The sequence below is a fragment of the Castor canadensis genome, chromosome 5 (assembly GCF_047511655.1).
Source record: "Castor canadensis chromosome 5, mCasCan1.hap1v2, whole genome shotgun sequence".
Classification (NCBI taxonomy): domain Eukaryota; kingdom Metazoa; phylum Chordata; class Mammalia; order Rodentia; family Castoridae; genus Castor; species Castor canadensis.
The window spans coordinates 151480498-151502109 of NC_133390.1; the positions used below are offsets into that span (position 1 = coordinate 151480498).

The following is a 21612-nucleotide window of genomic DNA, read 5'->3' on the forward strand; positions in this document are numbered from 1 at the left end:
TGACTTCAAACCATGATCCCCCTGATCTCTGCCTCCTGAGTAGCTAGGATTACAGGGATGAGCCACCAGTGCAGCTAAAGAGATCCTCTTAAAATACAATTGGATCATGTCAAAGACCTGCTTTGGGTGACTTTCTGTTGCACTTGCAGAGACCCTACAAAGCCCTGTATGATCTACCTCACCTCTCTTTGCAATCTCACCTACATTACTCTCCCCTTTGCTCAGTATGCTCCTGTGAGAATCAACTAAAGTTAGGTCCTTTCTGCCAAAGGAGTTAATGTAAAACTATCATTGTGTAGATGTCAGCTAACCTCTCTAAATCGCTGCCTACATGCTTTGTGAAATGTTGCTTGACCTTGCAAGGTTCTTGCAGTCAAACAAAGAGCTGTTTATCACCAGCTCTTTCAAACTGCTTGCTTAAAGATGAATATTGCCCAAAAGAATTTTCTTGTTCTCTCTGCTTCCAGGTCCCACTTATCCCGTGTGCCCCTTTTCTAAGTAACCAATCTCAAAGATTATGAACCCAAACCCATCCATCAGGGTGAGGGGCAAAGAGAGATAAAAACTGAGCTGACTCCATGTTCAGTATGTTCTACCTATCAGACTATGGTCTGTGGCTGCACCCTTCTGCATAAAGTAAAACTTTTTGCTGGGTGCCAGTGGCTCATGGCCATAATCCTAGCTACTCAGGAGGCAGAGATCAGAAGGATCACGGTTCGAAGCCAGCAGAGGCAAATAGTTTGAGAGGTCCTATCTCGAAAAAACCCAACACAAAAATAGGGCTGGTGGAGTGGCTTAAGGTGAAGGCCCTGAGTTCAAGTCCCAGTAACACACACAAAAAAAAGAAAAATGAAGTAAAACTTTTCCTTTTGCCTTGCTGAGCAACTCCTGCACATTTCTTTGTTCACTGTTTGGGAACGGCATTTCTAACACTCCAGACATCGCAACTTTTTTTTTCTCTTTTTTTTTTTTTTTACTATTTTCTGCATTTAAGTTCCCATCTAGAATGGATTGAGTACACAGATGATTTTATGCCCATGCAACTTTCTTTTTTTGGGAGGTGGGCAAGGTTGTACTGTAACCCAGACTAGCCTGGAACTAAAGATCCGCCTGCCTCGGCCTCCTGAGTGCTGGGATTACAGTTGTGTAACATCATGCCCAGTCAGACATGTCCACTACAACAAACTACTAACTGCACACCTTGTAGGCATGCCTGTGCTTTTTCCTTTATTTATTTATTTTTCTTTTTTGCAGTGCTGGAAATGGAACCCAAGGCCTTGCACGTGCTAGGCCACCATTCTACTACAGGACTACATCCCCAGCCCTAATGCCTGCCTTTTTAAAGAATGCTCTTCTTAGCAAGCACCAATGGCTCATGCCTGTAATCCCAGCTACTCAGGAGGCAGAGACCAGGAGGATCGCGGTTTGAAGCCAGCCTGAGCAAATTGTTCCACAAGACCCTATCTCAAAAAAAAAACCTTCACAAAAAAGGGCTGGTAGAGTGGCTCTACGTGAAGGCCCTGAGTTCAAGCCCCAGTGCCACAAAAAATAATAATAAAAAAAAAACAGAATGCTATTCTCAGGCGTAGCAGATGATGAAGGAGAATGGTGGAAGGGGTGAATTTAAGAATGATATATTTAATATATTGTAAGAACTTTTGTAAATTCCACAATGTACTCCCACCCGGCACAATGATAAATAAATAAATACAAAGAATGCTATTCTCTCATCCTAGAGTGCTCTTTCTTCTACTAACTGAACAGATAGCTTCTCAGGTAAAATGCTACCTCCACAGAGAGACCTTCTCCAAGAATAGGTCATAGCTTAAGTCCTCATTTCAACAGATTTTTGCGGGTACTGTGCCAGTGGAACATAACTGCCATTTAAAATGTCTTCAGGTCCAACACTGGTGGCTCACACCTGTAATCCTAACTACTCAGGAGGCAGAGATCAGGTGGATCACGGTTCAAAGCCAGCCAGGGCAAATAGTTCATGAGAAACTATCTTGGAAAAAAAACACCACAAACCAATGCTGGCAGAAAAGCTTAAGTGGTAGAGAGCCTGCCTAGTAAGCATGAGGCCCTGAGATCAAGAGCTTTGGGGGTAGCGCATGTGCTTAGCATCTGTGAGGCTCTGGGATAAACTCCCATCACCAAAAAATATCTTCAAACAAATTACACTGTGATTTGGCATTAAATCACAGTGTTCTATAACTCCTGAGCACCGAGCAGAGTAGCAGAGAATAACTTTGTTATTAATGAAGCAAATGGGCTTCATGGAGGAATGAACACATTTCACATTTTGCAAAGAAACTGAGATTTTTGGTGGGGGGTGAGCAGTACTGGGATTTGAACTAAGGGCCTCATGTTTGCTAGGCAGGTGCTTTACCACTAAAGCCATTTCACCAGCCCTGTTTTGTGTTGGATTTTTTCAAGATAGGGTCTCAAACTATTTGTCTGGGCTAGATCCTCTTGATCTCTGCCTCATGAGTATCTAGGATTACAGGTGGGAGCCACAGGCACCCGGCAGGAACTGAGTTTTTTTTTTTTTTTTTTTTGTGTAGTACTGGGGCTTGAACTCAGGGCCTTCCCCTTCAGCCACTCACTCACTAGCCCTATTTTTGTGAGTGTGTGTGTGTGAAGTGTTTTTTGAGATATGGTCTCACAAACTATTTGCTGGGGCTGGCTTCAAACCACAATCCTACTGATCTCTGCCTCCTGAGTAAGTAGGATTATAGGCGTGAGCCACCAGTGCCCAGCTAGGAACTTGAGATTTTAAGGGACCCAAGAAAGGAATACCCCAAAACAGATGAAACTGTATTTTGGATTTTTCTTTTGTGTGGGTTGGGGGTTTGCTATTTTTGTTTTTGGAGCTCTAACACAGGGCCTTGCACATGCTAAACACGTACTTTACCACTGAACTACTCCCTCAGCCCTGTATGCTTAGATAGTAAGATGTATTAAAAGGATAATTGATTGCTCATAAAGCAAGAACGTGAAGAAATTCCAGAGACAATAGAGCAGCATTCTTGAGAGATGCTGTTTCATGAAAATCCTTGACAACACAGAACATGATATTATGTAGAAAAACAGCAATATCAGCAACTCTGAGTGTAGAAAAATAAGACTGCCTTAATCTATTTGTCAGGCAAATGCTCTACCATTGAGCTATACTCCTAACCCTTTGTTTGTTTGGTTTTTGGTTTGAGGTACTCCACTCTTGCTAGGCAGGTGTTACCAGTGGGTGGTCTCAGAAGACCCTGGTGAAGATCTCAGGTCCTTGGTTTCCCAAACAGCTGGATGGAGACACACAATTTACAAAGTAGTAAGATTTTTTTTGAGAGTGTATTGAGCTTGAGATAGAATGAGTGAAAGTACACTCCCCCAAGGCCGGTGGAAGGAGAGGGGAGCTGGCCCTAAGCAGGCTGGCTTAAGAGCAGCGCTTATGGCTCAACAGCCAGGTGCATTGCTTTGGATGGGTATTTACAGCAAGGGGAGGAAATTTGCATGGTACTTATGAGTGGCTTTTGGTAATTGGCCACACATGTGAATCTATTGAGCTATAAATAGGGGCACTTGTGAGCATGACCCAGTTTGGGTCCAGATGAAAATGCTGTTTCAAAACAGGCATTTGGGGGTGGTTCTGGGTGTGGTTAGATGATCTGTTCCCAGTGATATGACGTTCAAAGAGACCACCTGTTCCTCATGACCTGGTTTGGGTACTCTCCCTATTACTAGCTTGCCTCACAGGAGGTGTCCTACCACTTGGCCCATGCCTCCAGCTCAGAAATGTGTTTTAAAGTTTGGTAGTTCTTTTTCTTTTCTCCTTTTATTTTATCATTTTTACATTTACTTATATGTGTATACATTGTTTGTGGCACTCCCCCCAAATATGAAAGTTCTTTTAATAATTACAAAACAAATTGTAAGTGTGTGATAGCTTGACAGGGTTTTATTTATTTGCTGTACTGTGGTTTGAACTCAGGGCCTACACCCTGAGCCACTCTGCCAGCCCTTTTTTGTGATGGATTTTTTTCCAGATAGGGTCTCCTGAACTATTTGCCTGGGCTGGCTTCGAACTGTGATCCTCCTGATCTCTGCCTCCGAGTAGCTAGGATTATAGGCATGAGCCACTGACACCCAGCAAGGTTTTATTTTATGTTACATCTTATAAATTGAAGGTATATTAAATTTAATGAAATAGATATGTCTAATAGAAATACTAGAAGAAGGCCAGGTACTTGTGGCTCACACCTGTAATCCTAGTTACTTGGGAGGCTGAGATAGGGAGGACCTCTGTTTGAGGCCAGCTGGGTGAATATTTACAGAAGCTCCATCTCCAAAATAACCAGGGCAAAATGCAGCCCTGAGTTCAATCTCAGTCCTACCAAAAAAGAAAGAAAGAAAGAAAGAAATGGCAGAGTGAAAAAATAGAGTAGGGACAGTATAGATATTTTAAGTCATGATTGAGAATATTCTAGACTTGATAAAATAAATAAGTCTTCAGTTCCCTGAAAGGCTAACTAAAATTAAATCCATATCTATCCATACTTAGGTATATGGTAGAAAACCTGCAGAATTCTACAAACCAAGATACTAAAAGCAACTAAAGAAAAACACTGTAAACAAAGCAAAAAAGAAACAAACCAGGGGATAAATATATATTAACATTGTAATATATAAAACATTCCTTTTAATCGATAGGTAGAAGTTTAATTAAAAAAATTACCCAGCCTATTAAGGACTGAAATTTTCACAAAAACATACAGATTTAAAAACCAGATTATTGTGGTGTGGGGCATGGCTCAGTGGCAGAGCACTCACCTAGCACTCCCAAGGCCCTTCTGCACAATATAAAAATAAAAACAAAATTACTAAATATTGTTGGAAAAATAAGGGAAAATGACCATGCTCAAACAAAGTCTTGCCTGGAATGTAAATTGCAATCTTTTCAAGGTCAATTTAGTAGCACTAATCAAAAATTTACTTTAAGTTGCTTGACTCAGCAATACTTCAAGGAGCTGATCATACAAAAAGCACTTAAACGCTCAAAGGTGTTTGAAGTTACAACAGGAAATTGACAAATTAGTTTACATATATGGGCTATTATGTATCTTTTTGAGAGTTATACCAATAGTTATGTGTGGCATAAGATCCAATGTACCTTAATGAGGCAGAAGTATTTACAGTATGAAGATATTTGTTAAAATCTGTGTTTCTATAGAAAAAGGCTTAGAGCGAAGTGTACAGTGAGCATTAAATGATTTTTATCAAGTGTGAGGGGGGTGTTAAGAGTTCATCTAACTTTAAGTGAACAACTTTATGGCTTGACATTTTGGGTGCATCACTTCTACACGAGCAAAACTAAAGTGCGTATTTGCACTCTTGAGGCTACAAGGAGTTGATACACGTTTCATGTTCATGGATGGCAACTTTCTACCTCCGAAGTGGGAGTCTGAGCAGGCATCACCAAGTTCGGGTTTGATCCGGCACAGACCTGTTTCTCGAGACCCCAGGTAAGCCTCGTGCCCAGAACAACGAAACAGGCTCAAAACACGGAAAAAGGCCAGGAGGCCGGCGGGACGCCCCTCCGAGGGCCTCCGGTAGTGAGCAGCGCCCCTGCACACTCATCCACCAATGCATGTTCAGTGGGGCGGGCTTTGTGCGAACCAGGGATACGATTGGGCCTAGCCAGATGATAGGCGGGGCAGCGTGGTGACGTCGCAACACGAGGCGCAGGGGCGGAGAGCGCGCACTAGCGGATGCGGAGGCATTAAACGGTTGCAAGCGGAGCAGGCTGGTTGTCGTCTTTCCGGATCTCAAGACTTCAGCCGCCGCGTTCGCTCCGAGTCCCAGGAAGCCTAAACCAGCTAGGCCGTACTCCCTCCCACCTGCCTGCAGCCCGTCGTTGCGACTCCGCCACCATGTTCGAAGCGCGCCTGGTCCAGGGCTCCATCCTGAAGAAGGTGCTGGAGGCGCTCAAGGACCTCATCAACGAGGCCTGCTGGGACATCAGCTCCGGAGGAGTGAACCTGCAGAGCATGGACTCGTCCCACGTCTCCTTGGTGCAGCTCACCCTGCGCTCCGAGGGCTTTGACACGTACCGCTGCGACCGTAACCTGGCCATGGGCGTGAATCTCACCAGGTGAGCTCCGGGACCGCGGAGACTGGGGCCCTGGCGCACCGCCAGCTCTGGCTCTTGGCGCGAGCGCCGCCGTCCCGAGTTCTCATTGGCTGACAAGGGCCATCCGCGCGCTCTCGTTGGCCTGCGACGCCGGGGGCGGGGCCCGGAGGAGCGCGCGGTTCCGAAAAAGCCCGCGCTGGCAACCGCGCGAACCTGCTCTTTCCGCGCCAAAGTCACAAAGCGGATCGTGGCGGGAAAATGACCTGCTTTCCGCGCTGCCGGGGAAAGACTGCTTCATTGCTCCTTGCTCATTAAATGGCAGCAGCCTTGGATGACAAACCTTAGTCCTGGTTGACTTCAGTGCCCTAATGAGAATGTCACTGTTACATAAATAAGACAATAGGTTGTTTCTGGTCTTTTATTTATTATTACGGACTCGCAGTGAGCATCTTAAGATCCTGGACTTGTGTAAAGTTTGATCTAGGGTAGTGGCTTTCAGTTAAGTGACCACTTCCTATCTAGTAGCACCTGTAGGTTTAAATCCTAAAAGGCTTTTTAAAAAAAAAAGCCGGTGTGGTGATGCACGCCTGTAATCCCAGCTACTCGGGAGTCCGAGGGTCGCGGGTTACAGGCCACCTTGGGCTACGTAGGAAGGCCCTGTCTCAAAAAAGTAGGGGCTTACATGAAGTATTAGTCACACTCTGCGGTGTGCCTGAGAGGTTTACTCTATCGTTTTTAATGTTGGATATTTTTAATCCAGTAACATCACAACTTGATAATTGACTTCACCCACTGAAGGGATGGGATTCAGAACGTACTCCATTATTACCCAAAAGTGAAACTGCTGTTGGTGGGGGGTTTAAGTATAAATATTGATGAATTACATTCCAAAATGGCTGCATTCATATACACCACCTCCAACCCGGGTCCCATTACCCTCTTCACCAAATCCTCAGGCTGCCCCATGTGTGACAGTAGTAACTCTTAACCGCATAGAAGTCTAGGTCCTTAGCAGAAGGTGCTGATTTAAAACGCTGTGTCTTATGTTCTAGCATGTCCAAAATATTAAAATGTGCTGGCAATGAAGACATCATTACATTAAGGGCTGAGGACAATGCAGACACCTTGGCACTGGTATTTGAAGCACCAAGTAAGTTGTACTCTGTGTCAGTATCTCATCTGTGAGAATATTGAGAATTGTGATGGGTGTAGAATTTACATCTTAGTTATGACCACGTGATTTTCTTTAGTAATACGTTTTCTTTTGGCAGATCAGGAGAAAGTTTCAGATTATGAAATGAAATTAATGGATTTAGATGTTGAACAACTTGGAATTCCAGTGAGTATCAGTTTCTGATCAAAAAGCATACTGTATGTAGTTATGATAGTTATGTAAGATACATTACTAATATAATTTCAAGCCTATTTCCAAACAACTTTTTCTAGAAGTGTAACTGCTGGTGTGTGATCCAAAGTGAGATTTTATTATTTGGAATGACACTCATTTTACTAAACCACAGTTGTCCAAAATTCATCATTTTAGACCTTCATGCGTCTCTCTCTCTTCTTTTGTGATACCGGGGCTTGAACTCAGGGCTTTCACCTTGAGCCACCCCATCAGCCCTATTTGTGAAGGGCTTTTCAAGACAGGGTCTCGAACTATCTGCCTGGGCTTCTTCTGATCTCTGCCTCCTGAGTAGCTAGGATTACAGGGGTGAGCCTCTGTCATCCTGCTTTTTTTTTTTTTTTAAAGCCCGGGCTGGCTTTGAACTGTGATCTACCTGATCTCTCCTCCTGAGTAGTTAGGATTATAGGCATGAGCTACTGGTGCCCAGCCATGCATCTCTTTTTAAAGTTTTATTTTTTTGCATGTGGGATGCTTGTTTTTTGTCAAGACTAGATTTTAAGTTTATGTTAGAAGTTTATTAAGGCTAGCTTTATTAACATCAAGGGAGAGGAGAGATGTTGGGATGTTTCAAATACCTAATAAACTGTTTCTTTTAGAAAGCAGGTAGGTGTGCTTACATCAGCATCAATTCTGTGTCATACCCCTGATGTCCTCTTAATGTAGCCCTGAAGGATGATTATGAGGAGGCTCTAGTAACCTGGGTAGTTGGGTATGTTAAGAAATTATACAGTCCGTAAGGATATTTTAAAGTATCCAAAAAGTCTTACATTCTGAGTTCTTGTTGAGATGCTGCATCTTAAGAAAGGGTGCCAAATCTTTATGAGGCGAGTGATTGACCATTGATTTTTTTTTTTTAAAGGAACAAGAGTACAGCTGTGTGGTAAAAATGCCTTCTGGTGAATTTGCACGTATATGCCGAGACCTCAGTCATATTGGAGATGCTGTTGTAATATCCTGTGCAAAAGATGGAGTGAAATTTTCTGCAAGTGGAGAACTTGGAAATGGAAACATTAAGTTGTCACAAACAAGTAATGTTGATAAAGAAGAGGAAGCTGTAAGTATAAGTACTAAAGTCAATGTTTCTATTTAAGTAAAATTACTTTAGACAATGGCAGTACTGTTTAACACTAGTTTGTTAATAACGAATAATAAACACAATTGCATTCAAAGTAATTTATGAAAATAGAAAGATAACTTGAAATCTGCAAGTGATTTATAAGCGCCATCCAATTTAGAATTATCTGAAATAGAGCTAGGCCATAGTGGCTCATGCCTGTAATCCTAGCTACTTGGCAGGCTGAGATTGTGAGATTGAGGTTTAAGACAAGCCTGGGCAAATAGTTCATGAGACCACCATCTCCAAAGGGTGTGGCTTGACCAGTGCAGCACCTGCTTTGCATGCTCAAAGCCCTGAATTCAAATTCCAGTCCTACTTAAAAAGATATCTCAAATTGAAATGCAAATTCAGCATTTTTACAAATCACAGAACAATGGGTTTGTGGATGAAACTCACAGATGGTCTTAAAGATAGGATTGAGAAACTAGGTAGGTGTTTAACCTTTTGCTTTCTGGAGATTATCTTTTGCCAAATAAGTGAAGATTGGACAGAAACTCAACAGAAGGGGTAAAAGTCTAGCTGTTGTGAGCATGTAGTTCTTTTTGTGTCCATTTTCTTTTTTTGTGTGTGTGTGTGGGGCTGGAGTTTGAGCTTGGCTTTGTGCTTGCAAAACAGAAACACAGATTAAGCCATACCTCCATCCATTTTGCTCTGTTTATTTCAAAGATGGGGGCTCTCAAACTGTTTATACAGGCTGGCCTCTAACTGAGATCCTCCAGATGTCAGACTCACAAATAGCCAGGATTACAGGAGTGAGCTGCTTGTTAGTGTGCCCATATTGTTAGTCCTTTTTTTAGAGGTGGAGGGGCAGACTTAAACAAGGTTAAGTGACAGTTTAGACCTAGTCACAGGCCTGAACAGTACTGACGTTTGAACTTGGGGCTTTGTGCTTGATAGGCGGGCACACGTCTCCAGTTGTAGGAATTAAAATTTAAATGAGGGTGCTCCTCATTTAACCAAGCTATATTTCTCAGTAAAGGTTTTCCTTAAACTAGATGCTTTATTATATGCTTAGAGTAATTATAAACTAATAAATGTTTGATCATTGCTAGCCTGAGCAACAATTAAACTATAAATTGCAGACAAAAGTCTGAACCAAGTGTTAGGATTGGATATAGTAATATATGCAAAGTGCTTAGCACAGTGTCTGGCATTAGAAGTTTACAGTAAATATTAGATACTGTTTTCTTGTCTCCTGCATGAGCTCAAATGGAGGTAAAACTCAGTTTAAAGATTTGAACATGTATGCATATGTGAAAAAGGTCAGGGGCTAATCCTTACCTTTATCTGTCTTCTAAATTTTATTTCTACTCCCCTTCCAACCTTGGCTTTATGTGAACTATAAATATGATGACAGCCAAAAAGAAATTGTAAGGAATATTTCAGCATTCATATTTTTGTGACTATTTCACAAGTTTGTTTGAATCAATATTTTAGTAAAGTTCATATATTGAAATTGATCGATATGCTCCCTTAACTGTCATTCAGCCTTATTGGTTACTTCTTCAATTTCTCTTTCCCTCTCTATGGCAGTCTTTTAGTTGAAGAAACCAGGTCATTTGTCAGTTTTTCCAGAATCTGGATTTTGCAGATTACATGCATCTCTGTCAATTAACATGCTCCTCTACCGCACCCTATTAACTGGTAGCTCCAGCTCTAGAAACTGGATGATTTTCAGTATTTTCCTGTTTGTTTTGGGGACAGGAGATCAAGAACACTTTGTAGGGGTATGGATGTCTTTTTGTAATGTTAGCAGCCGTAATACCTATCATCTACGTCCATCAAGTCATTAGTGTTTGCCAGGCTAAAATGTATTGGTTTATTTTGTTCCTTCATGAAGTAGCTGATTTATTAGATTTTCATAAAGAGCAACTTTGCCATATCATTTTTAGGTTGCTTGAGATACAGTTCCACAATTAATTTGACAGCACCCTTTAAAAAAGGTTTTTGTGTGTTTTCTAATGTGTATTACAAACTACTGGATTGTGACTTTTTCAGTGTAATGAATCTTGTTTTGTCCTATAGGTTACCATAGATATGAATGAGCCAGTCCAGCTAACCTTTGCGCTGAGGTACCTGAACTTCTTTACAAAAGCCACTCCGCTCTCTCCTACAGTAACACTTAGTATGTCTGCAGATGTACCTCTAGGTAAGACACTACAATGAATTTGAGCATTATTTTGTAGGTAGTATATGTGATACTCCTCAGTAATTAACTGTTTTCCTGTCTTTCAGTTGTAGAGTATAAAATTGCTGATATGGGACATTTAAAGTACTATTTGGCTCCCAAGATTGAGGATGAAGAAGGATCTTAGGTATACATAAAACCTGAGGAAATAATACTAAGCCTTTGAGAACTGCTTCCGAGATGCCAGCAAATACTTAACGTCTTTCCTGTCACCAAATTTGTACCTCTGAGTACATATGTAGATACTGCTTTCTGTAAATAACCTATTATTTTTCTCTTCATTCTTTACAATTTGTTTAAGAAATAAAATTCAAAATCATATCTGGTCTTGTTAACCTAGAAATACATCTGCCTTATTTAGAAATACTCCTGGTGATTTTTATAACAGAGGTTTTGACTGTAAATGCAGTTTTAAGAAATTTTTTTCAATTTAAATAAAGTTATTTGAATTTCAGATGTCAGAGGACAGTGCCTTCATTTGGACCATAACTGTTGCAAGGACCTTGCTGAACTCTCAGTGAAAGCTACCCTCTCATGTAAATGTGCTTATTTTGTCAGTTTAGAGCAGGTTGGTATAAATTATAGTCATTTTAGAAAGGAAGAAAAAAAACCAAAACTTTTCAGGGCAGTGTCTTCTTCTGGCCTAGAGCTTGTTTTACTAGTCATGAGTCTTTGGTAGATTTGTGATGGGGCCCAAGGAGTATTTTGATGGCTTAAATTTCATGGATGTTGAGTCCAACCAAGAAAGTGTAAAGGTCCTGAGTTTGTGAAGAAACACTAAAAATATTCCCAGTAACTGCTGGGAGGTCATTGGCATGCCTTATAATTGAATTTTTTTTTTTTTCTTGGTGGGACTGAAGCTTGAACTCGGATTCACAGTAGTAAAGCGGGTGTTCTATTGCTTGCTTGAGTCACACTTCCAGTCCAATCTGCTCTGGTTGTTTGGGAGATAGGGACTACTGAACTATTTGCCATTTGTCTGAAACCTCAATTCTGCCAGCCTCAGATTCAAGTAGCTAGGATTATAGGCGTTGGCCACCAGTGCCCAGCTCTACCTAGCAAACATTATCTTTCTTTTTTCCAGTATATTTTGTTTGGATTAGCTGATTTCTCTGGTGGTACTTGGAGTGAGTGCTAGATTATTCAACTTTACAGTTCACTATATCCAGTAATTACTATACTTCCAGTGTGTCAATGGGTAGGGAGACTGCAAAGGTACCCATTGATGGGAATTTTGGGAGTGATGGAAAATATTTAGATTGGTCACGGTTCCAGGACTACATTTTTCGGAACTCAGTCAGTTGTGCTTTACGTAAATTGTACCGTAATCAACCTGGCTTTTCAAAAAGCTTCACGGGCTTTAAAGTTCCTTCTGGGCAGACTTCTTAACCTGCGGGAGCCCTGTTAACAAGGACAGGGAAACAAGCCCAAGAATGTGGGGCTACCAAGAGGCTGCAAGCGTGGGTGTTGACCGCACAGATTGCGGAGCATGCCGGTGGAAGGCTGCCTTGGCGGCAAATTGAGGCTTGGCAGCCAGCAGCCTTCCCCTCTGCCCGCGGGTCCCTCCTGCTTACACCACCTTGGCCGGGCTGGGTCTGGGAAGCAGCTACACATCAGGTCAACCTATGGCCCTACTATGACCCAGGTGGGTGGGGACCCTACAAACCCACCCGCCTGCCACAGGAGAGTGTCTGGCATAGCGAAGGGCGCTGGTCAAGGAGCGTCCCAAAAGTCGCCGGGCACTGCCCGGACAAGTGCCAACATCTCCCGCATGATGCCGAACCTAACCTACTATCCTGCTACACGCCCAGGAAGCTAGGCGAGAAGACGGCTACTCTCGTGACGTCATTTCCTGCGCGCCTCTACCGACGTGTTACTTCCGGTGGCGCGCTGCGTTTGCTGGGGCGCCAAGGCGGCAGTTAGGTTAGTGGTGCGGGTGGAGTGTGCCATGCGTCTCCGGACGCCTCCGTTGCGAACCGTGAGCGAGCTCCCTGCGCGCGAGCGGCCTGGCACGGCGCTCCTGTAAGGCGTGCGTTCAGCGGGGCGGCAGCGGACTCGCCCTCCTCGCGGAAGTCAGCCCTGAGGCCTCGGTGTGAAGCGTTTGCCCCGCCCGGGCACGGTTGACTTCTTTCCAGAAACCAGTTTTGTTTGTTTTACGTCTAAATTCGTGTGGTCTTACTTATCTGGGTGGTGACGTCTGGAGACCGGCGGGAAAACAGTGTATGTAACGGCGCTTAATGCTAGCTAGGCAGTGTGCCAAGCGCTTTCCTGATAGGTGCTTTTGTAATTCTTTGCTAACTCTCGGGTGCTGAGCGAATTGGGCGTCTTGCGGTGGAGCTGGTTAAAAAAACCTGCTTGGAAACTTAGAGTGACGCTTTGAAAATAGTGTCAAGTTATGTTGAGAGTTTTACCATCTTTTAGAAATTTTTGTTTGCTAAGGAAAAGCATGTCTTCCTCTCTTCCTCACCTTCTGCGAATTTTTTTGTTTTGCTGCTAGTGTATGATTTTTTTTTTTTCCGGTACTGGCGTTTGAACTCAGAGCTTACACCTTGAGCCACTCCACTAGCCCTTTTTGGTTATGGGATTTTTCGAGATTGGTTCTCTCGAACTATTTCCCCGGGCAGGGTTTGAACCGTGATTCTCCCGTCCTGAGTAGCTGGGATTACAGGCGTGAGCCACCGGCGCCCAACATAGTTTGTTTTGTTTTGTTTTTTAAAGTCAGTACAAGTCAGATGTGATTAAATGCCCTCAAAACTCCCATATACTGGTCGTTTAAACTTTTTTTAAAATAAGTTTTACAGAGTTAAACTTAATCGTGTCATTAGGATGGCAACACTAAAAACCTAGTCGTCAATGCGTCTTGACGCCCTTTTAGAAAAGCATGTAGATTAGTATTACTCTTCTTTTTTTCAATACTAGATTGCTGAACCAGTATGTAATTAACCAAAACGGACAGGGACAGTTAAAACCAATTCTTTCATGTTGAAACGAGTTTTGGACCCAAGGCCCAAACTCCTGGGATTCCATAAACTGGCTCCACCCACTTGTCCCTGTACGCTAAAGAGAGAGGCATGGTGAAAACCGAGAAAGGAGACTTATTACAGGGCTGGGGACATACCGTGGGAAGAGGCAGAGTAAGCGCTCTGATCATCTTAAGCCGTCTTAGGGGATATGAGCTGTAGTTGGGCTTTTTAGTTTGTTTTTGGCGGGCCTGGAGTTTGAAAGTAGGGCTTTGTGTTTGCCAAGCAGATGCTCTGCCTCTTGAGCCACACGTCCAGCCCCCGAGCTGTAAGATTAAATAAACAAAGAACTGGGGGCAGGGGACAACATTTAAACAGTCCCAGTCACAGGTGTCCTTGTTCTCAAAGGTTCCCGAGTTGTAGGCTAGGGTCATTGTCACCTGGCTAGTGGTTCATCCTGAGACTTTACTGTTAGGAAGATGTTTCCATTTTTGTCTTTCCTGGAATCCAAGGTGATTGCAAAGTAACTGCAGAGAGTTCTGCTTAGAGCAAGAGACAGATACAAAATGAGGGAGAAATGCTGTGCTTTTTGCCTGCTTTTAATTTGTGCACCTGAGTGAGGAGTCCATGTTTTTCAGCAAAAGCGGCTTGAGCACCTCTTACAATTCTAGTTAATTTAGCAGCCCAGTAACAGCTTGTCAATTTCAGAGTTAAGGATGTGGAAAGCATAATTGCCTGGCATCTGAGCCAGGCTAAGTAATTACTGCCATCATCTAGATTTACACTGTCACACCAGAGAGAGGCCAGTCTTCGTTTTGTTATTTTATGTTCCTTTATTGAAATACTTAATTTTCTGTCTTTGTAGCTTTTGGGGGGGGGGCGGGCAATACTGGGGTGTGAACTCTGGGCATCGAGCTTGCTAGGCCTGCGCTGTAAGCTTGAGTCACTCCACCAGCAATTTTCTCTCTTTAAAGATAGCTTTTGCATTTAGAATTCAGAAAGTGTTCCAATTAAGATAGATTTACTTGTGCTATTCAATAACTTTTGTTACTTTATGAAGGAAAATGTACAAATTTCATTTTTTTTCCTTTGAGACCAGGTTTCATTAAGTTGCCCAGGCTGGCCTCCAATTTCAGATGCTTCCACCTCATTCTCCCAAGTAGCCGAGATTACAGGCATCTACTACAGTGCCTGGCCCAAAATAATTAATTTAATTTTTCATTGTCATATTAGGGTACATTTTGATAGTTACAAAATTTTGTAGCTGAATTCACTCCCTCCATCGTTCTTCTTTATCCTCCCTCTCCTCACCTAACCCAAATTAAAAAAAAAAAATTATTTGGTGGTACTGAGGTTTGAACTCAGGGCTTCACACTTGCTAGGCAGTACTCTACTGCTTGAGTTATACCTCCAGTCCATTTTGTTCTGGTGATTTTGGAGAAGGGGTCCTGAGCTATTTGCCCAGACTGGCCTTGAATCAAAAACCTCCTGATCCCAGCCTCTCAAGTAGCTAGGATTACAAGCGTGAGCCACCAGCACCCAGCTCAAAATTTTTTATTTTAATAAGTGTCACTGTTTTAAATTTACCTGCTTTCAAACTGGGCGAAGAAGCCATGATTTCATGGCTGCTTTCTGCTTTGAGTATTATACTAGTAAACCAGACTTAATCAATTTTTTTCAGTTGCTACATAATCTGAAAAGTGAAATCATTTCTTTCAACTACTTGGAGTGGTACAGAGAGACAGGCATTATCTGAAGTCACTAGTATAGTACTCATGGGGCCAAGAGGCTATTCAAATCTCCAAGAAATTTTACAGATCCTTTGCATTGAAAAGATGATGCCCGTCAAAGGAGAAATAGACAAAATACTAATGTGACTGTATTCGTTCCTCATTCACTGTTTGTTCCTGGCAAACAAAATCACTCAAGGATATACTCTAAGCAGGGCAGGAGACAGGCAGTATCAAAGTGGAGTAGTCGAAAACGTACACTTCAATGTCAGGTACACCTGGATTAAAGTCCCACTCTTCCACGTACTCTGTGTGACTTTGGAAAAATGACAAGGCAGGGAACATTGGTGGCAAGGTAAACTTGGTCCTGTTCTTGGTGAGTGTCTTGGCTGTCATTCTGTGAGGATGAACTAGAGTAGATACACAATGAGAATATTCTCACTGTCAGGAATGTCGTGTTTCAAGAGCGGTGGAGCCTAAGTTGCTGGGTGCAGTATGACATGGCAGCCCAGAACTCAGTACCTGACATCTGAAATCGTTGACAACAATGTACTCTTGTGACGACTAGATGACAATCTTTTTGTTTTAGACAGCTGTGTCAGCGTGTTATGATGCCAGCTCGCACCAACCTGGCTACTGGAATCCCCAGTAGTAAAGTGAAATACTCAAGGCTTTCCAGTACAGATGATGGCTACATTGACCTTCAGGTAAATGCAGAAGGGAAATGACAGACTGGTTGGCTGTGTTTCTCTTGAGTTAGCAAAGGGACCTCCAGGTGGAGGTTTTGCTTACTACCCTTGGGGATTAGAGGGAGCAGAAAGAAGTAAACTCATCTCTTTGAACTTTTCAGCCCTATTTTGGCAAGGAAGTTTTAAACCAATTCCAATATTGTCCATTTCCAGTTGTTAATTGTAATGCCTTGTAGTTGCAAGTTTCATTTAGTTTATCCAGAAAATAATAAGATTTTGTTTTAAGGACTGTGATAATTTACAATTTAGTGAAAGTCAGTTCATCTTTTAAGGGAGAAACTAACGGCTAAAGCCAGCAGATTGTGGGAATCCTTCCTCATTTCCTGATGTCATGAGATCTAATTTATTAAAGGTATTCTTTGTGACAAACAGTAAGTAAAACAGAGAATATCTGTTAATATCCTGACCACTATTTATTTATTTTTATTATTTTTTGTATAGTACTGGGGTTTGAACTCAGAGCCTCACACTTGCTAAGCAGGCGCTTTACTACTTGAGCCACTCTGTTAGCTCCTGATCATTATTTATAAAATTGTAGTATAGCATCCTTTTTGCCCACTTTTCCTTAAAGTAGGATATTCTAGGTGGAACTAGAGACAAGGATAAAGTAGCAGGAACCCATTCTTTTAAATATAAATAAACCAATGTTCTTTGAACCCCTACTTACAGAGAGCTGAAAATAGATCTGGGAAGCTTCCAGACAGTTAGGTCAGATTTAGCTATGAACCACATCTTAGAAAGTCTGTCTCTAATCTTAACCTTGAATTGAACTTGGTCATAAGGCAGTGCTTTAGAAAAAGCTGAAATTGTCTGTTTGTAAAACCTTAATTGTATGCTAAACTTAACTTTCTATTCCAGAAGTTGTTTAACTTCATTGCTTGTCTATGGCATGGTGTGTAATCTTAAATCCCCACGTTAGTATAGCCATCCATGTGCCAGGCACTTGCTAAATATGTGTCTATGAACAAATGACTGTAAAGTAGTTCCTGTTTTTGTGAAAACAAGTTTCTTCAGGTACAATGAATGGCCTGTGGAAGGAGATCAGAACTAGGAAGGATGACATTTGGCATTCCATTCCTTGGAGTGACCATTAAAGCATAGCTAAAGCTTTGTTTATTGCCTGTCCCTTTGCTTTCTCTCCCAGAGGTGCACTTGGGTGGTAGAACATACTTGAAAACACTTGAAGCATCCAGTTTGTTTCTTAATTATAATCCTCCTTGTTTTAAGGTGTCTTAGTCCTGATATTTACATCTTCTTTGTCTTTTTGTTTGTTTGTTTCTCTTCCAGTTTAAGAAAAGCCCTCCTAAGATCCCTTATAAGGCCATTGCACTTGCCACTGTGCTGTTTTTGATTGGCGCCTTTCTCATTATCATAGGCTCCCTCCTGCTGTCCGGCTACTTCAGCAAAGGGGTAAGCTGGTGGACATGTGGAAATGTGCTATGGGATTTTTAAAATGTGAGCCAGAGCTATATTTCTAGCTAGTACAGCAGATTCCAGCAGATAGACAAAAATTTTTTTTTCTTTTATAGTTTGTTCTCTGAACAACAAATTTCTCCCATAATTCCTACGAGGTGAGTGGTAGCAGATAGGAAAACTTGACCTCTGAGATACTGAGCAATCTGCTCATTATCACAGTTTGGAACAGCAAAGCTGAACCTGGCATCCAGGAGTCCTGATTGGTAAAGGGTTGTAGTTGGAGTACGTCTGTCATTTGTAATAGCACCAACATACTGGGCAGTGTTTATCTTTGTTTTGTTTTAATTAAAAAAAAAATTGTTGGTACTGCAGTTTGAACTCAGGCCCTTATGCTTGATAGACAAGCACTCTACCACTTGAGCTACACCCCCAATGCTAGACAGTGTTTGAGAAGAAGCAGTGAGTCTTGTATAGGTATGGGGCCATTGAGCCTCATAAATCATTTCCTCTGACATTGATTTGGTTAAAGTTCCATTGAGTTTCACTATGATACCATGGAATCCTAAAGTGGTTTTTGGTGGTTCTTTCTCTCAGGCCATTCCCATATATAATGTGTCTTAAGTTATCCTGAATGGAGTCCGACCATAACCCATTCTCTTTAACACATACCAGGAAAAATACAGTTCGTTGTGGTATTCTATACAATTACAAAAAGTGAAAAAGAACCATAGTGTTCAAAGGGAGGCAGTTAAGTGAAATTGTGGTACATCCATTTCTGTGGAATGTTAAACACCATTGCAGCCTAAATATATGATGAGTATTGAATACTATTGACTAATATGTCTATAAAAGAGAAAACAGGAGTATGATATGTTCACAAGTAAGAACTTTTTTCTTCTTTTTTTGGTGGCAATGGGGTTTGAACTCAGGGTTTCATGCTTGCTAGGCATGTGATCTTAGTGCTTGAGCCACTCTGCCAGGCCAACAACTAAGAACTTTAAAAAAGAAAACAGAAGGAAAGTCAGGCGTGATGCATGCCTGTTATCTCAGCTACTCCAGAGGCGAAGGCAGGAGGATCTTGTGTTCAGCCCAGACAAAGTTAGCAAGATCCTATCTCAAAAACAAAATAAAAAAAGAGCTAAGGGCTGCTCAAGTGGTAGAGTGCTTGCCTAGCAAATATGTATAAGGCCCTGGGTTCAATACCCAGTACCATAAAAAAGAAAAACAAATAAAAAAAGGAATAGAAGAAGATAAGCCAAATATCTTGTGAATGAGAACAGATAACTTTTTTTCTTTATAATTTTTAGTGCTCTGCAGTTTTTTGTTTGTTTTTCAGTTTATAATCAGGAGGGGGCTGATGATGTGGCTTAGTGGTAGAGTGGTTGCCTGGCATGCTGAGGCCTTGGTTTGATCCGCAACGCTTGGTGAGGAGGGGGCTCTGGTTTATACTTGGGAAGAAGAGTGATACCAATCCTTTACCTCAGTAGTGCACTACCCAAAGAAAATGTACAGAACAGTGTAAAATACTGATCTATGGATTGGGTCCATGACTTTATTTTAAAAATGTGTAAATTGTAGGTACTAATGTTTTCCTCTTTTTGCCACCAGGGGGCAGACCGGGCCATTCCTGTCCTGATCATTGGTATTCTGGTATTCCTGCCCGGCTTTTACCATTTGCGCATCGCCTACTATGCATCCAAAGGCTACCGGGGTTACTCCTACGATGACATTCCAGACTTTGACGATTAGCACTCACCTCAGACCTGAAGAGAAGAGTCACAGTGGGGCAGCATCCAGCTTTAAGTTACTGAGCAGAAACTATGGCTAAGGGCTGAGGAATTCTGCAGTTTGCAGATGTTTAGCAAAACATTGGCATGTTTTTATGGGTCCACCTGCAAAAATGTTCACTGAGCTTATAGTCAGTTAATTAGGACATGCTCTGTTTTTCATCTCTTGGCCCTGGCAAAGCTCAACAAGATTTTTCCACATGAATATGTATCATGGAAGAATAGCAAGGTTAATTGTCTGGAAAAGTAGGAGGTTATTCTGTAGTGGAAAGTATTACCGCTACCCCCTCTTTAGAGTTGAACGTTTCTTTAAAATAGACTTCATTGTCAATTTGTTGTTTTAGCAAATGGAAGAAAGGCGTATGTCTAATTTCTTATTACTAAGTAATTTTTTTTTCTTTTATTCATATTTGCATACAAGGCTTGGGTCATTTCTCCCCCCCTGCCCCCAAGTAATTTATTTAAAAAAAAAAAAATCCACTACATTTTTCTCTACCTTCATATTCTGATAGAAGAAAGTGTGGGTCCATCTGTAATATTTTTTTACTTTCTTAATTGACAGCAACCAGGAATTTTTTAAGCCACAGAGTTAAGTTTTTAAAATGTAAGCACTTTCTCTGATAACCAGTCTTTGCCCAGCCATGATCTAGTTTCCCACTAGGTTGGCCAGCATATAATTTGGGTCACTATGTCATTTGAAGATCAAGATGTTCTATATATCATGCCTTTGAGGACTGGACTTTGGGCTGTTTCTTAATGAGAAATGTAGATAAGCAGTTACTATTTAGAGTTTATAACCTTATTGTTAGCACTTGGTACTATGATATCATTCTGCTAAAGATTGAAAGACTTGACCTAAATCCCTGGAGGAATAGATTGCCTTTGGTTAATTCTGTTTCCTAGCTTTAAAAAAGTGATTTATATTCAAAAGAAATTAAAATGTCAAAATCCAAGTTCTAGGCTTCACATGAGTTAACTTTTAGCATATTTCAAGATTTTAATGATTTTATGATGTCTTTGATCTTAGTAATCCAGGACGACCTTTGTTTTTAGGTAACTGGCATCATGAATCAGATCTTTTCCAATCAGTTTTTTACTCTTATGGACTTGGGCAGCTTGGAGCCTAAACATGCCGCTGAGATTTGGGAGGCTGTGAGTAGGGTAGGTTTGAGGGAGAAGATTAGTTCACTTTTGGATGTGCTACATTATAGGCGTCTGCTCAACATCCAAAGGTTGCTGTGGAGGAGGCAATTGCTGTGCAGTGTGTCTAGAATTCAGGAGGGGGTGGTTAGAGATAGAAATGTGTGAGTCAGTATTTGGGCAGTATCTTCAGAGCCGTGGGGCTGGATGAGATCACCAGTGGACTGAATATATATGGAGAAGAAAGGAGAACTTGAGAAATGAGGGACAGAGACTGACCTGAAGCATCCTCCAAGTTTGGATACATTTGGTAATGGGAGGAGAACCTGAGACCTCCAATGCTCTAGAGTTCTTGACACTTGACAGTGAAGATATGAAGTATAATAATACATAGAGCTTTGCAATGGGCTATGCTTGCAAATCAAAGTTCAGATAGAGTGGTGTCAGCCAAATCCAGTTATTTGGTCCTTTTTATAAAGATAATGATTTTCCTAGTAAGAAAAATCAAAATGGAACAAAAGGGTATAAAGTGAAAAGTAAACATTTGGTGTGTACATGGGAGGGGTGAACATTTGCTTCATTAGCTCACTTTCCAGGTTTGTTCAATTCTAGAAATGCTCCAGAAATAACTTTCCAGAAATGTTCCAAGCATATAAACATATCCTTTAAAAAAGACATATTCTTTTAAAAAAAGAAAAGAAAGAAAACTTGGGCTCCCATTGTATGATTCTATAATTTCTCCTTTTCTACTTACTCTTGTTTTGTGTAGCAGTATACAAAGAGATCAGTCACATTTGGGAAGTGGGGCAGTTTTGGGGACCAAACCCAGGACATCACAAGCTAGCAACTCTATCACTGAGCAATACCTCCAACCCTAGCTGGTTTGTTTTTCATGTACGTTGTATCTAAGTATAGTTTTTCATCTTACGTGCATATGTAGTCTTAGGGTCCTAAGACTTCCCTCCTGATGTAGGAATCCCTTTCTAATCCGCT

General features: G+C 41.6%; 2 protein-coding genes across 5 annotated transcripts; both read left to right on the forward strand.

Moving 5' to 3' along the window:
* Positions 1-5742: 5742 nt before the first annotated feature.
* Positions 5743-11291, forward strand: Pcna (proliferating cell nuclear antigen). Its single transcript, XM_020178332.2, has 6 exons — positions 5743-6145; positions 7177-7274; positions 7396-7463; positions 8392-8586; positions 10675-10798; positions 10885-11291. The coding sequence occupies exons 1-6, from the start codon at positions 5925-5927 to the stop codon at positions 10962-10964; spliced, it is 786 nt and encodes a 261-aa protein (XP_020033921.1). The 5' UTR covers positions 5743-5924; the 3' UTR covers positions 10965-11291.
* A 1398-nt stretch (positions 11292-12689) lies between these two features.
* Positions 12690-20432, forward strand: Tmem230 (transmembrane protein 230). Of its 4 annotated transcripts, none has more exons than XM_020178335.2 (4): positions 12690-12760; positions 16117-16234; positions 17564-17686; positions 19301-20432. In XM_020178335.2, exons 2-4 carry the CDS (start codon positions 16136-16138, stop codon positions 19439-19441), a joined length of 363 nt encoding a protein of 120 aa, XP_020033924.1. In that variant the 5' UTR covers positions 12690-12760; positions 16117-16135; the 3' UTR covers positions 19442-20432. The 4 variants fall into 4 exon arrangements, with proteins under 4 accessions (XP_020033924.1, XP_020033923.1, XP_020033922.1 ...); XM_020178334.2 differs by having other exon boundaries at positions 12711-13057; positions 16121-16234; XM_020178333.2 differs by having other exon boundaries at positions 12712-13057.
* The last annotated feature ends 1180 nt before the right edge of the window (positions 20433-21612 follow it).